At 39.7% G+C, this 14,674-nt stretch overlaps 1 protein-coding gene across 2 annotated transcripts in view; it reads right to left on the bottom strand.

Annotated features, from left to right (window-relative positions):
- Window positions 1-465: 465 nt before the first annotated feature.
- Window positions 466-14,674, bottom strand: part of opcml (opioid binding protein/cell adhesion molecule-like) — a 154,500-nt gene continuing 140,291 nt past the window's right edge. For both annotated transcript variants that reach the window (XM_028983403.1, XM_028983402.1), the window contains 4 exons: window positions 5,546-5,680; window positions 5,332-5,452; window positions 1,945-2,096; window positions 466-1,339 (listed from right to left, as the gene is read on the bottom strand). In XM_028983403.1, the coding sequence (XP_028839236.1) occupies window positions 1,239-1,339; window positions 1,945-2,096; window positions 5,332-5,452; window positions 5,546-5,680 (509 nt within the window). In that variant the 3' untranslated portion in view covers window positions 466-1,238. The remainder of the gene's footprint in view (window positions 1,340-1,944; window positions 2,097-5,331; window positions 5,453-5,545; window positions 5,681-14,674) is intronic.

The raw sequence follows: 14,674 nt of genomic DNA, 5'->3' as shown, positions 1-14,674 counted from the left end.
GATAAGATGCTCTCTCAGATTAAATACCAGACCGCTGTTGTCGAAGATCTTCTCTCTCTGAGCTCCGCTCATCCCTTATCCTGAGGGCCTCAGGCTGTTGTTCATGGTTTTGACAAGTCCAATTCACCTGGCCCACCAATACGGAGAACATTACAGGCATCGAACGTCGTGAAATAATTCATTTTGACCGAGGTTTGGCTGTTTGGCAATAAGAGGATCACAGGTTTCCTCTCCAGCGTCAATAACAGCGAGGGAATCCAAACGCTGACGATAAATATAAAATGTAATTTCTAAAGAAGAACCAGACATTGTTGTCCAGTTATGTTTGTGCCTTTAAGGTGAGCTCACATCTCCGCTAAATAAGAGAAAAGTTGGTCATGCTGGTACAATGAACACCTGCATTTATCCCGACCCCCCCAAACACACTCCGAACACCAGAATACACACAAAAAGGATGCCCACCACTGTCGACCAAGGGATTTTAATTTTGGATTATCATAGAGGAGCACAAGGAAATGGTCTGAACATCATCACTTTGATTGACTCCTGTAGAACCACAAATGCTGCAGGAGATCAACTCACCCTGGGCTCCGTTCAGTCAAAATGCACAAAAAAAAAAAAAAAAACCTGAACTGAGCCCCATGATGGAATCTGACAGCAAAGTAACCAGGTTGAATTGAACCCTAATCCTTAGTCTATTAGACTAACCGTACATTGCTGTATGTGTTGATATTTTTCTTGTCATATTTCAATATTCTGGTATTATTTTGTTTTGCATATGACTGTAAAAATACAGTAATTCAACAATCACATTGCATTATTCTTATTATTGTCTTTTGTTCTCAGTCACCTAAAAACCATACATTATTACATTATTTTACAGAGATTCAAACAGAACATAGCACACCAGTGACCTCAATACACACCTCAATATTGGGCAAAAACCAGTCGACTATTCACAACACCACTTTTTTACCTCCTTTCACATAAAAAAAGGGTTTTATAGACAGAAACTGGGACTCCGTGATCACCTAAAAGCTGTTTACATTTCAACGCTTCCACATTCAGACCCACTACCTTCCCGTCTCCTCCCAACACAACACCTCATCCCTCAGAACCAAAAGAGAGGAAAACAGAAATCCACATCGACTTTTCCTCTTTGTATGGAACTAAAGTCTTTTTTTTTTTTTGAGTGTAGTACTGAGAAAAAAGCTGGAGATGCTGGCCAGGTTTTTGCATCAAAACTTGAGCAGATAGAGCACGATCAGAGTCACAAGAAGGCAGAGGGAACTTGGCTGGGACAAGGACGCCCTGCTGACATCGTTAATGGTCCCTGGGCCTGTGGGTTCAAGACAGGGACACTGAATACACTGGAGGATCTCAAAAGGACTGCAGCGACTCTTCAGCAATTCTGACATCAGTTTCGACAACACATGAGATACACATCTAGATACACAAAAATACTCACAGATATCTATTCAACACCAGTATCTACACTGGTGCATTGCCTCTCTCTATCATTATATATTTTTATTAGATAATTTTTTTCCTTTTATATGCAACTGTTTTTAAATTTTGCATTTAGAGCAAAGTCAACCATTAATTTCCAGGACACTATATGTTCATCCTGAAATGAGTGGGGTGGGGCTCTTCTACAGCCATTCCCTTCTGACCCCCCCCCATCTTTAATGTGAACAATATGCTGTCTCAGACACAAATTCATTTGGAACAAGTTTGTGGCAAGACGCCATAAGAATCAATAGGACTGCCCCATGGTACTCTAATAGCTTGACCAAAGAAAAGGCATTTGCCTAATATTCCATGACCATGTCTATTTTCACTTTGTGGACCCTATATTGCTTAAAGCAGTCTTTATATAAATAAATAAATAACATAATAAATAAATAAATAAAATTGACAATCACAACATGACAACACGCTTACCATATAAAATGATGCTTGCATTGGTATTTCCCATTTTGTTCATGGCCACACAGGTGTAGTTCCCATAGTCCTCTTCTGATACATTGAAGAAGATCAGCATGGAGTGATTGCCTTTGTTCTCGATTTTAACCCCGTTGAGCCCATTGAATAGTCTGAGAAAAGAAAGACACTCTCAGTGTAAATGTAAAGTTGAGCAGTTTTGCTGACAAATGAAGTAAACATCACTTCCCTTCCCATTTCTCACTGCATGTAAGTGGCACTAATTACCTATCGGCAACTATTCATCGTTTTAATGACTTCAGGTCCCCGGTACAAACTTCAAAACATGGTCATCAACACTGTGCACATAAAGGGGACTGCAACGTGTGACAAACTCAAGTGATTGATTGCATGATCTCGAATTCTCTTTCATAACTGCAGAACATTCATAATCATTCATTAATGTAGGTATTATTATTGGCCAGTGAAAATAACCAATTCTCTTAAGGCTGTTAGAATTAATGGACAGGAAAATCAGAAAATGTAGGGCTGCAGCGCATATGTGATCCTACTGACAAAGGCAGAAAAAAGTTCCTCTACTTACTCATTAACTGATCTATATTTAAATACATGTTTAATATATTTATTTGCCAACAAGCTGTAAAAGGGAATTTCTATGGAATTTGAAATGTCGTAGTGTAAAAAAAATAACATTTTAATTTGTGTGGTAAACAAAATGAAAAAATACCCCCAAAAAAACCCAACCTAATTTATATGCAAAGTAGTTTGAACTAATAGTGCTCTGTGTTTATTTGAGGGTTGTACCATGTAAGCCATGAGTAGGATCTGACATTGCCTGTAGGCCATTGTTAATAAATAAGAAACAACTCTTCTAAAGAACAGAAGCAAGGATAAAAAAGCTTTATTTAACATTGTACTTGAACGTGTTAGCAAAGCATAGTCTTCGCTGCCAAGTGCTCCACAAAGGCTGGAGACTTGGTTCATCCTTTGCTCATGTGTGAAACATGGACTGCGAGCTACAGAATGCATTATCAGTTCACACGTTTCAGCACCACAGATGCTTTCACTGAATCCAGTAAATGGAGGAGTCAGTGGGTTCAATTTACTCCGCACAAACAAGCGAGGAGCCACACGAATGGCTGGACACGGGCGAATTCTGAAGAGCCGAATCATCCGAAGGTCGGCTGACTTGTGATCGCTGCACCATCCAGCCACAAATGTGTGCTTAAGAATTAGATATATGCTCATTGTCTACCAATAAGTGGAGTCCTTGAGCCCAAAGATGTGTGTTTCCAAAAGATCATTTATTAATCCTACCAAAGGCAGCATCAAGGTCCACTAAATGTCTGCTTGTACCAAAATATTTCCTGCTATAATATTTTCAGCTATATTAGAACTAAATCGACACCAGATGGTTTTGTTACATAAATACGTTTTATTTTCTTTGTGTGCACTACGAGAAATGCCAGATTGTGATAAACTGATTAAAATTTTAATAATGGGCCAAGTAAAACATACTTGAACAGCCAGATCTGTTACATTCAACCTCATTAATTGTATTTACATAAATATAATAATGATGATTACATATGAATATACTGTATCATATATAATCTGTGTCAGTTTCAATTAATATCACTACTACTATTTCTATTGATTTTTCACACCACTTTTTTTATAAATCTGAAATAAGTTTTTAGAAAAGGGTAACTTTTTGGCAGATGGCGCATTCACTTAAACCTGTGCAAAGAAATTTTTCTTAAAAGCTCATGTCAGAGGCTTTCCCCTGACCACTGGTAAATGGTCTGCAATGTATTTTGGAGGGTGAAGTTCACGGTTGTTATAGGTCCTGGCAGGCGGAGCATTGATGAAAGCCTCTCTGCAGGTGAAAACCTCAAAGCCACGGGCCAGCTGGATGCGGAGTTTTAGTGCCATTTTGAACACTTGTATGGATGATGTTCCTGTGTTACAGTACTATCATGTGTTAAAAGTCACTTTTTCTCACTCTTAAGTCTGTTGGCCTTTCATACACACACATACACACTCACACTGTACTTGTAAGTTTATGTGATGAAGACTTGATGGGGCCTCTGTCTTTGTAGTAGGCATCCATGGTACCTTGAGGGTCTTAAGTGTACCTGAACTGACAGCTAAAGGCCATGAGTGAGCACCAACACAGCAGGAAGGGGGATCAAAGATGGATTTATACTCCATTGCTTTATACACTACCAATGCACACAAAATAACTTGTGTGATGCCATCTGAATCACAAACAACAATAGATCATCCTCTGAGGTTTAAGTTATAAAAAGTTTAGCCTTAAATTTTAACTTGACAAAATGCATACAGATCTCTGTAAGCTACTCCACTTTCACTCTTTCTCTTTTTAGACATTTATGCAATAACAGATCCAACTCAAAAATATTAGACAGCTCTTTTATTTATATGGTTTATGTATATAGTCCAATTCCAGCTAATTTCAGTTACAACAGTGCCTCACATTCTGATAAAAGAGTGCAATATTTTTCAGAGTAACATGCCATATAACATAATACCAAACTATATACTTTTACTTTTAACATAACCCCAAAAACCTTAAATACACATGCATGTATATCTGTACATTTATCAATTCATTCATTTAATGTATTTATTAAAGGATAACATTCACCTTAAATAACTAAGTGAATGAGTGAATGTACAAATGAATAAATAAATATACTCTCTGAAGTCATGAAGACTAAATGTAGATTTTGCCGTTTTTTTTTTTATGGAACGAAGCTCAATTATGACGTTGCACTATTTAGTATTTCATCCACCAGGCATTACATATTACATACAGATCAATACAGCATTTCCAGTTCATCTCCAATTAGTGTTTCATATCATTGAATAATTTGTGGTTAAGGCTCCTAACTGGACTCTGGGGTGCATTCAGTTTCTCAGTGTATAGAAACTTTTCCTGCTATGAAGATTTTGCACTTGAGTTTGATGGACATTTACTTGTCCTCACTTCTCTCTCTTCTCATTATTCATAAATCATCAAGAACACCATTTTGCTTCAGCAGAATATTAATGGGATGGCTGTTGGTAATCCTTTGCTTAAAAGTAATTAAAATTAGCAATCAATGTCCCTGATTTTTTTCAAGGTCACAGAGTTAAATTTACATTATATCTCAAGTCAAAATTCCATCAATCCAGCTTCATCAACGTAAAGTCAAAGTAAAGAGTGAATTCTCAGTTTGTATTAATACATCAGGATGCAACCAGAAACCTCTCAATGCACTTGAATTCATTCATGGAATGAAATATGTGTGTGAGTGTGTGTGTATGTATGAATATATTTTTATAAACATACACAGATCAGCAGTGGTCACTTGCACTTACTTTCGATCCTCTTTATACCACTCAAAAGCTGCAACAGGAACCGCGGATGCTTCACACTGCAGGACGCCCCTCTGACCGACCGCTGTGCGTGTACTCCTAGCCTTTGAAATGAAGGGGGGGTCTAAAAAAGATGAAGGTATGAAGAGCAAAAAATTAGAATACACAACTGTATATATCAAGCATAAAGGAACAGTCAATTCTGATGGCATCTTACAATTTACTGTGACTTGAAGCATCCTCACGTCAGGGGCTGACACGTCATTAGAGGAAATGCATTCATACTCTCCTGACTGCTCTTTGGTAATGGACGTGATTTCGACGTACTCTCCCTCAGTGACAAACTTAAGACCTGTGACAACAAGGAAAACAAGTGAATGATAGCAACATTCAAAATCATATGGCCAAAAACTTGCCGTGGGTGAAAGTTGTGAAGTTGACCCTAGGAACTGTATTTTATTCCATTTGTGTACTCTTCACTCCACATTTACAGTATTTGGCAGACGCTCTTATCCAGAGTGAATTAGATATTGGCGTTTGGTACTGTACATTCTGCTGTCATGGACACATGGCAGGGGGGATCGGACACAAGACAAGAAAAGCCAGACAAGAAACAGGAGTTTCAAATGACAGCATGGGGACAGAATACAGCTAAGATACATTCATACTAATAATTTAACAATCAGGGTAACTGGGGATACAAGACAACATGAAATCCCGGTGCAGTAAACCGGGAAATGACGGGACTGTCAAAATTACAAAAAACTGCCATCCTATATGTTATAAATATGTATGTGTAGTGTGATCCCAATAATCAGAACAGAAATACACACACACACACACACACACACACACACACACACAGTAGTGGAATGTGTGATATGTTTTTTTTTTTTAAAGGAAGAAACTGGAACCCTAAAGATAACCTATTCCCAGTCAGCAGGGAAATGTCACAGCCTGTAATATATCGACGTTAGAACCATCTCATTAACTCTCAGTGTAGGTTCACGTTCCACTCAAAGGACCACTGGGCAGATGAATTCAGGATGTTTTAAATGTGAAGGAGTTGATGTTAATTTCAGCGTGACTGAATTTATTTAAATAAGAGACGAGATTCTCTGCAATGTCAGAGATCAACTGAAATCCAAACACACCAGGCGTTCACTCATGTTTAGCTTGAAATGTATGTCCAAAAATGATTCAAGTAATGTCTTTCCCTTTTTCTTCAAACATCATATAAAATCTACTGAGAGCTATGATGTTGGCTGGAAGGATGGCGATAATGAGATCCTCTCTACCCAGACACCTGAACTCCTTCAAAAGTATTGCCTTAACACTTGATGGATATATACGTGAAATGCAGTGTGTGTGCTACTGATGCTTAATATGATGGGTTCAGGCAATGCATCAACACTAGGCCTGCAGAGGGTTCACCACTTAACCAGTTAACTAATGAACATCTACCAGAACCCATCAGTGTGTCCATGTCTTTGTTTCTGCGATTAAATGAAAATGTAATCCCTGAGAAACTAAGAGCACCTGTCTGTAGTGCTGATTCTGGAGGTGTTACGGGGTTCATTTATAATTCAAACCTATCAATCTGAATAACAAAAGTGAACACCCAGAAATGGCATGAATGATATCTGCTCTACATAACAGATGCTCAGTGGATGGGTTTGTAATCAATAATTCTGGGTTGATTAATCATGTTTTTCACTCATGATGCATATGATTTTCTGTGTCAGTGGGGGGAAAAAGACATTCTGTAGTCATTCCGCAAAAGAGAGCTATCCAGAATATGATGCTATCCAGAATAAAATCATATTATTCAATTCTAAATGAAATTAAATACAAGAAATGAACTATTAACTATTGTTCCTTTGCTGGTGCTGTTTGTGGAGTACAGTAAATATAATGCAGTGAAGTATGTACTCAGTATAAGTTATTTAAGTCATTTTCCTGAAAATACTTTCAGCACTGCTTTAAATTCTTCATGAAAGAGCTTACAGTAACTAGAGTGGGACATATCAGCTTGCGTTCCAACCCTTTTGCTGGCAAGAGTCATTTTGTTCTCTGTGCTCCTTTAATATCTCTCAGAAGGAGCACTTTCAAGGACTTAATTGTGCACCAAACACAATTATGCCACGTGGAGATAGTCCACATCATGCATGCTTTTCAAATTAAATGAAATCCAGAGATGATGGCGCTGATCTGCATGGTGCAAATATTGGCTTGATCGCCTCGGCTGCACACACAGAATTTCTGATTTGTGTTTTGGAGATGGAGGCAGAAACTAAGCACTGGAGCTGTAGTAATTACGGCCAACACCCGCCTAATAATCCTTCAGTCATTAGACAGCTATCTGGCCATGCTGCGATGAGTATTTTTAATATGGAAAGCAATGATAATAAAAAAATAATACATTTCTTTGCAGAACATGTTGAGCAGTTTTTGAAAAGTTACCTTGAATAAATGACAGGCAGCACAACTAGTTTAACCTTGATGTATGAAATTGATTAAATATTGATATTGCTTCTTGCATTTTAATGCTGATTCAAAGGAGAAAAGACAACTCTATCGCTACACTTAGATTCTCATGAATAACATAAATGCAGCCACGGTGAATACACAAAATGTATGCATAATGCATCAAAACTGAACAGCAGCAGCTAAAATAATTTCTCATGTCTGCTAAACCGGCCAACAGGTTGTTCAGGGCTGATGACAAGATACTACATCACACTGCGGCACCATTCTGATTCCTTTCCATCTCCAACAAACATCTTTCTCTTCAAAAAGCCTTGTTTTTGTCAGAATTCACTATTCACTCTATGACCTTTCCAACGTGCCAGTGTCAAACTTTGGAGTCTGACCATAAGAAGAAAAACAAAATAAAACTATGATGAAATGTGGTGAACCAAACTGAGAAAATTGCAAAACAATTTTCAAAAATATCTTTATCTTTTACAACTTTACACAGAAACACTTAACATACAATACAGACCATAGAAAATAAAGATTGAGCAATATATATACCAGAATTCAGCAACCTGCCCTTTCATCCTTACACTGTGGCTCCCTGTGGCTTTGGAAAGTAAAGAATAATTTAAGTGTATTATATTTTTATTCATTGTTTTTTTTTTTATTGAAAATTATGGTGACTTTGTAATATTAAAATGCAATATGTTTAATTTTTAGTCACTCAAAACATGTGTCACAAATGCCATATATGCCAGTATATGCTTATATGATGCCAGGTAGGCTAAGCCAGGGGCGTGTCCACCGGCCACCCTTGAAATCTGATTGGCCACCCCCCACTAGCGCTGTTAATCAGTTTGTTTACTTAGAGTAGCATTTCAAAATCTGATGCCTCATGGGGTGAGTAAGGTTGTTGCAGTATTTATTTTAATGATTTGCATATGTTAAGTAAATTGTGTGGAGTTACCATAGCTTAGGCCGACCAGATCTTCTCTTTTTTAAACTTGTCAAAAAAAATTTTTTTTGCTCCATTGGCTTCTACATGCATATTCGTGCTAAAAAAGTTGTTCCAGCAGCATTCAGCCCCCCCTGCACCCATCTGCACGTGCAATCTTTGCATAACCCCACCCACCCCCACAACTATTTTCTTTGCAAAAATACAACTTCACAAGCAACACACTACTCTAGTATTTTTATACATGAAAGTAAAGGTATAGCATAAACGTAACAATATATGCAGCGTTATCTTTATTTTACACGTCAAAAAGAATTTGCAGCTCCTGGTGCTTTATCTTTTGTGGTAACCGGGTCCAAATGGCTCTTTGACTGTTAAAGTGTTGCCGACCCTAAATAAAACAAACTGTCAGCACCTGAGTTCGGGGACGCACGGGCAGACATAGTGGAATTAGGACTGCACACAGGAGACCGGGTGAGTGCCGGGGACGAAGGATAAGCGGCTGGCAGGCGCTTGGCTGGAGGAGAGAGGCTGCAGGTGCGTGGAAATGGGAGGGGAAGATGGGACATGCCACAGAGTGATGGGAGGGAGCGCCTGGTTCAGTGGGGAGTGTTGGGATTTAGGACGTGGGAGGAAGGCTTTTGGTTACCGGGCCAGGGGAGAACAGGAACACGGTTGGCTTGAGAACAGTCCGAGGCCAAGAGGCAGGTGCGGTGGCGTCTGGCTTGTCAAAGACTGGAACACTAGGATTGTCATGGCCGGAAGAATGGGTAGATGTCATTCAGTCGGTAAAGTACAGAAGGGGCAGCCAACTCGTAGTCACAAAAAAGACAAATGGTTGTGGTTCAAAATGTGGTCAATATACAAATGGCTAGCGTCAATGAGAAATAAATCATCAAAGAGATGGCTGCCCAGGTTTTATTCTGAACATTGAAATGTCTTCTTCCACTTTGTTGTCTCCTGTCGCATGGCCCCTGGGGGCCAGGAGGCGGAACAGTGGCCGTGACACAAATTGACTCCCAGTGGTATCAAACAACACACATGAAGACAAGTTTTTCATATGCTCAGCTATCCTTGACATCTATAGACAAATCTATATTTTCTATTCATAAATGGTGTTCCATTTTTTTCAATTGGAAGGCTTGATAACATTTGCTTTGCCCATAGAGTAATTTTAGGTCGGTTTGTCCTCTTCAAGAACATTACTATATTTATTTTTGCATTTAACAGACTGAGGTCCATCAGTGTCCGTTCGGTTTTTACTATGTGCATGCTGGTTTGGGTACAAAGTAAAAAAAAAAAGGATCCAGGGGGACTGGTTTAGAGAACATCTTCTCCATCACAAATCCTGCAAATCCTCTCAAAATGTTTTAATTTTATTACACTCCCCAGACACAAGTTATAGTTGTCTGATATTATTGTTTTTCTTAAAAGTTTGTCTTTTTTATATAAAGAAATCACAATATTTTTTATTATTACATTATCCATTGCATGCATTCATCCACCCTTTATATCTGCATGATTGTCTTCATCCTCTGCTGAGAATGTAGAGCTGCTCTAGATTTTTCTTGACCTTACAACACATTTCATGACCGACTTGAACTGGAGTCTCTTGAAAGAAAGCATCATGAATTTCAATGTTACCTCCTCAACAGCTTTCACACTCAAAGCTATGACATACTTTATAAAAGGCAGTCTGGTTTTATTCTTAGGTACCTTGTACTAGACTGAACTTTAAAGTGAACTTGTGGTTAATTGAAGACGACATGTTTTGCCTCGTAAATCAGATGACTGCTTTCACTGTTCACAGAGAGCAAAGCCCATTTGAATTCTGCTGTCTTACCCCCCGAGGGTATCTGCAGACATCTCAAGTGTCAGACGCATGGCGGAGTAGACACACCTTTGACCCCTGGCACTGAGAGACACCCTCGCCACCTCTCAGCTACTCTCTCCAGTGCCAGTCGTTCGGCTCCGCCCCCCACTGCCCTTCAGTGCACCCTAATCTTCTCTCCCGCATCACAATCATACGTTCTGGCCACACAAGGATGAGGAAATAAACTGCAGCCCCGCCATCATCCTGGTGCAGTAATAACCAGCCACTTCATCGTTCCATCTGATGAGTGGTATTTACAGCTTCTAAAGAAACAAGGCAGCTTTTGCCCTACTTCCAACCTCGAACAACATGACCTCTACTGTCAGCCATGCTGCTCCAGCCGAAGGCCTTTAGGCTGTGGTGTTTCTATTATGAGCATTAGACCTACTCTATTAATCTGTCTTATAATTTTACTCATTTTTACTATTTTAGTAACAAATAAAATAAAAGCAAAAAAATATTGGATTTTATATTTTAAGCATCTCTGGTCTCTAGGTCATTGACAATTACAAATACACTGGTTGAATTCTAGTAAAATAATACTTGTAGGCATTTATTGTGTGCTGTGAGAATAATGATTCTTGTTGCAGGTAGGTAGGCAGGCAGGTAGGTAGGTAGATAATTATCCAGCTTTGTTATCTAGCTTGACAAAAATGTTGGTCAGTTGCACAATACTGAAATGTCCATACCAAATGTAACGTGGGGGAATCAATGTCATAAAAAAATTGCAGAACTGACAGATGGTACTGAGCATCACAATTTTCCCTAAATTCTTTCTCTTAAGTGCCAAGAAAAAGTAGCAACTTTTGCTGGCAGCCAGATGGGTGCATGGCTTATAAGTCTTTTCACATAAGGGTAAATGTGAATGTGGCTGGATGGTTTCAGGTATGTTGGATTCAGTAGTTCCTAAACAAAATTCTGAAAAAGCACTAATAATCTAATCGCCATTTTGGTTTGGTATTGGATGTGGACATGAAATCTGCTTACACGGGTGCGGGAGATCTATTGCTGGGTGCAGGTTTAAATTGTTGAGAAAAAAGGAGGTTTTATGAGAGCTGTCAGTCATCACCACGGGTTACTGCCTGACCTAAATAATTACACCATGAAAAAAGTGTAGTTAGTGTTTTACTCAGTCTAAGAATTTTATAAGTAGACTTAAATCTTTACATTTGTTTGAAAAAATGCTCAAAAATTACTTTTGAAAAAAGGTGAGCTTCTGTGTAGAAAGTGAACAGCTTGAAAAAAGTTTGCTGTCCTCTTCTACTGACCTTTGAGTTCAATTCTCCTTCTCCCAGACATGCACTTTAAAGAATATGTAGGCTCAAACATTCAGCCCCATTAAAAAAAAAAGGATCAAGGGCGCAGAAATGGGACCAACTCATTCTTCCCCATCCAACAAGCCCTTGAAATGTGTTTAACTGGGTCAATGATTGTCCCCATTGAAATGGGTCACTCCGCCTTACATTAACACAGCCTAAATATCACATACGGCTGGGCAGCAGACATTTCATTCATGTCCATACCACTACATTTAACCATCCCTGCATATTAATACAGGCCATCATGGGACATATATGTGCCCTATAACAACATTTCCAAATGATAATGATCTGGGAGTATTGTAAATGGATTTAATTGAGCTTGACTCTTCATGCAGCAGGACAGTTGATTAAGGAGAATTATTACAAATACAGTAAATATAGTCAGGAGCAAGGATAACAAGGTAAGAAGGCTAGCAGCAGCGATGAATAATCCAATGATGATCTTGGTTCTGATCTCCCCCGGTTCTGGGTGGCTACCCTCTGGGGCGCCTGCCCTGGGAGCTCGGTGGTGTGGTGGCGACTGTGACAGGACCCCGACTCCTAGGCCTGGCACTGGACGGACCCTGGACAATGTAGGTAAAGAACCTGTGCACAAGGTTTGGGGGAGGAGGTTGAGAGGGGGGATGATACAGGGGTGAGGTGAGGACCTAGAGCGAGACATTGAAGGCCAGGCTTATATGCATGGTGCGGGGGATAGAGATTTAGGCAACAAGTTGACACATCAAACAATCCGGAATGGGCCAACATATCGAGGCCCAAGCTTCTTGGAGTCCAAGGGAATGGGGAGGCCCTGAGTCAGGATGAGTTAGGACGGGGGCTGTGGTGAACAGCTCCTTCACCTTGGCATGCTGGGTATGGTGGTTGCACAGTAGACGTGTGGGTTTGCCCTTGAGTAGGGTGGTCATGGGATGAGCTATTTGACTGTAGTTGTGAATAAAGCAGCTGTAGAAGTTTGCTAAGCCGAGGCACTGTTGGAGTTGTCCAATGGTGGTTGGCATGGACCAGTCTGTCAAAGCAGACTCTCTGGTCCATGGCCATCCCCCGTGAACTGACGTGGAAGCAGAAGGAAGTCCAAGGCGAATGGGGAGGCCTTGGTTGGAAACAAGACCATGACGTCGCAATCTAGCAATCCATGATGTGGTCCAGCATTCAATGGACCAGGGTCCAGGTCATCCAGAGCTAAAGCAGGCGCAGGTTGATAGGGACGGGACCCTCGATGGTGTCTATGGAGACCTGGTGGCTGTGGAGCAGTGTTGGCTCCGGGCGAGTTCGAATAGCAGCAGGTGTTTGGAGTAGGTGGTGGGGCGGGTTGAGCCATAACACCAGAGGTATTTCACCATCTCACCATCAACAGTTGCTTCCAGAAACATTGACAAAACTGGGAGATGAATTGGGGACCCCTGTCACACAGAACGTCTGCCGGGGTCTCATACGGGCAAAGCACCTCCTGAATTACAATTCTGGCTGTTTGAGGGGCCGTGGGAAGTCCCGGGTGTACAAAATCGAGGGATGCGTGGGATCAGGGACGGGATAGCATGAGGCCCTGAGAGCATTGTGTGTTGGCCTTCTGTCGGGGCTTTGACTTTTGAATGGGCACATGAACTTTTTACACTCAGCTACAACTTAAACACACATGTAATTGCTCACTTTCTTCAGTTTAAAGTTTCGGTTGTTGCGTTGTTGGCTCATTAAACAGTTTGGTCAGGCTAATTGCCCCAGTGTTTTATTAAAAGCTGCTGGGAGAACATCCAGTGGGAATTAAGACATTTGATTTTATCCCTTTATTTAATTATTTCTCCAATAAGAAAAAGAAGAGTTTAAAAAGACATGCCTCTGGTCTCTGTTCAATAGCTCTCTAGTTTAAGTAATCATACACAATTAATAATAGAAAAATAGTTTTTTAAGAGGCATGATGTTTTCAGATGATCTTTTCAGGTTATTTCAGTAAAAATTCTAAATAAATGATAACATTAATATACAACATTTTGTGAGTCCTGAACGAGACAATACCTCAAATGAAATGCACTGATTCTGTTAATGGGATCATGAGAATATTTTTCTGATAATGGCATGAAGTAAAAATGATTCTGTTCTGAAAAAGCAGGTGGGGATTTGCATCTCTGCTCGTCACATTGGTGGCAGTGTGATTTCTCTTGCAAGTTCACACCCTGGTGACAATAAATCTTTAATGGCACTGTCATATCGCTCAAAGCAGATTGCATTTCTATGGTGAAGTAATATCCTTAGTTGATACTTAGTATATATCCATGTATATTACCATATATATGTGCAGGGCTTTGTGTATATCTTCATTACGGCAGGCAAATGTCAATGCAGAGAGAGAGAAACGACTTTGAAAGCAACTTGGATTTCTGACTGCCAATTACTGTAATATAATTCCTTTATTCAGTGAGCGCTGTGAGTGATTACAGCTTCCCTGGACAGACGTCTGTGGCTGATGTCAAGAGGTCTGACTCAGTGGCTCATAAAAGAATAAATGTGTATGCGTCAGTGACATCTGTCAGGGTGACATACCAATATGTCGACTTCTTCATCCAGCCACTGGTATGTTTTTATACACACTGCACAACTTATGCTTGATCTGACTTTTTAGCATTCTGCAGATAATAGATTAATTAAATCATGTGGTATAAACTATATTCACACTATGGTCATATACATATCATATTTTAAAAAAAGGATTATACATGCTACTAT

The sequence above is a fragment of the Denticeps clupeoides genome, chromosome 6 (assembly GCF_900700375.1).
Source record: "Denticeps clupeoides chromosome 6, fDenClu1.1, whole genome shotgun sequence".
Classification (NCBI taxonomy): domain Eukaryota; kingdom Metazoa; phylum Chordata; class Actinopteri; order Clupeiformes; family Denticipitidae; genus Denticeps; species Denticeps clupeoides.
This window is presented reverse-complemented; position numbering and strand designations above follow the sequence as displayed.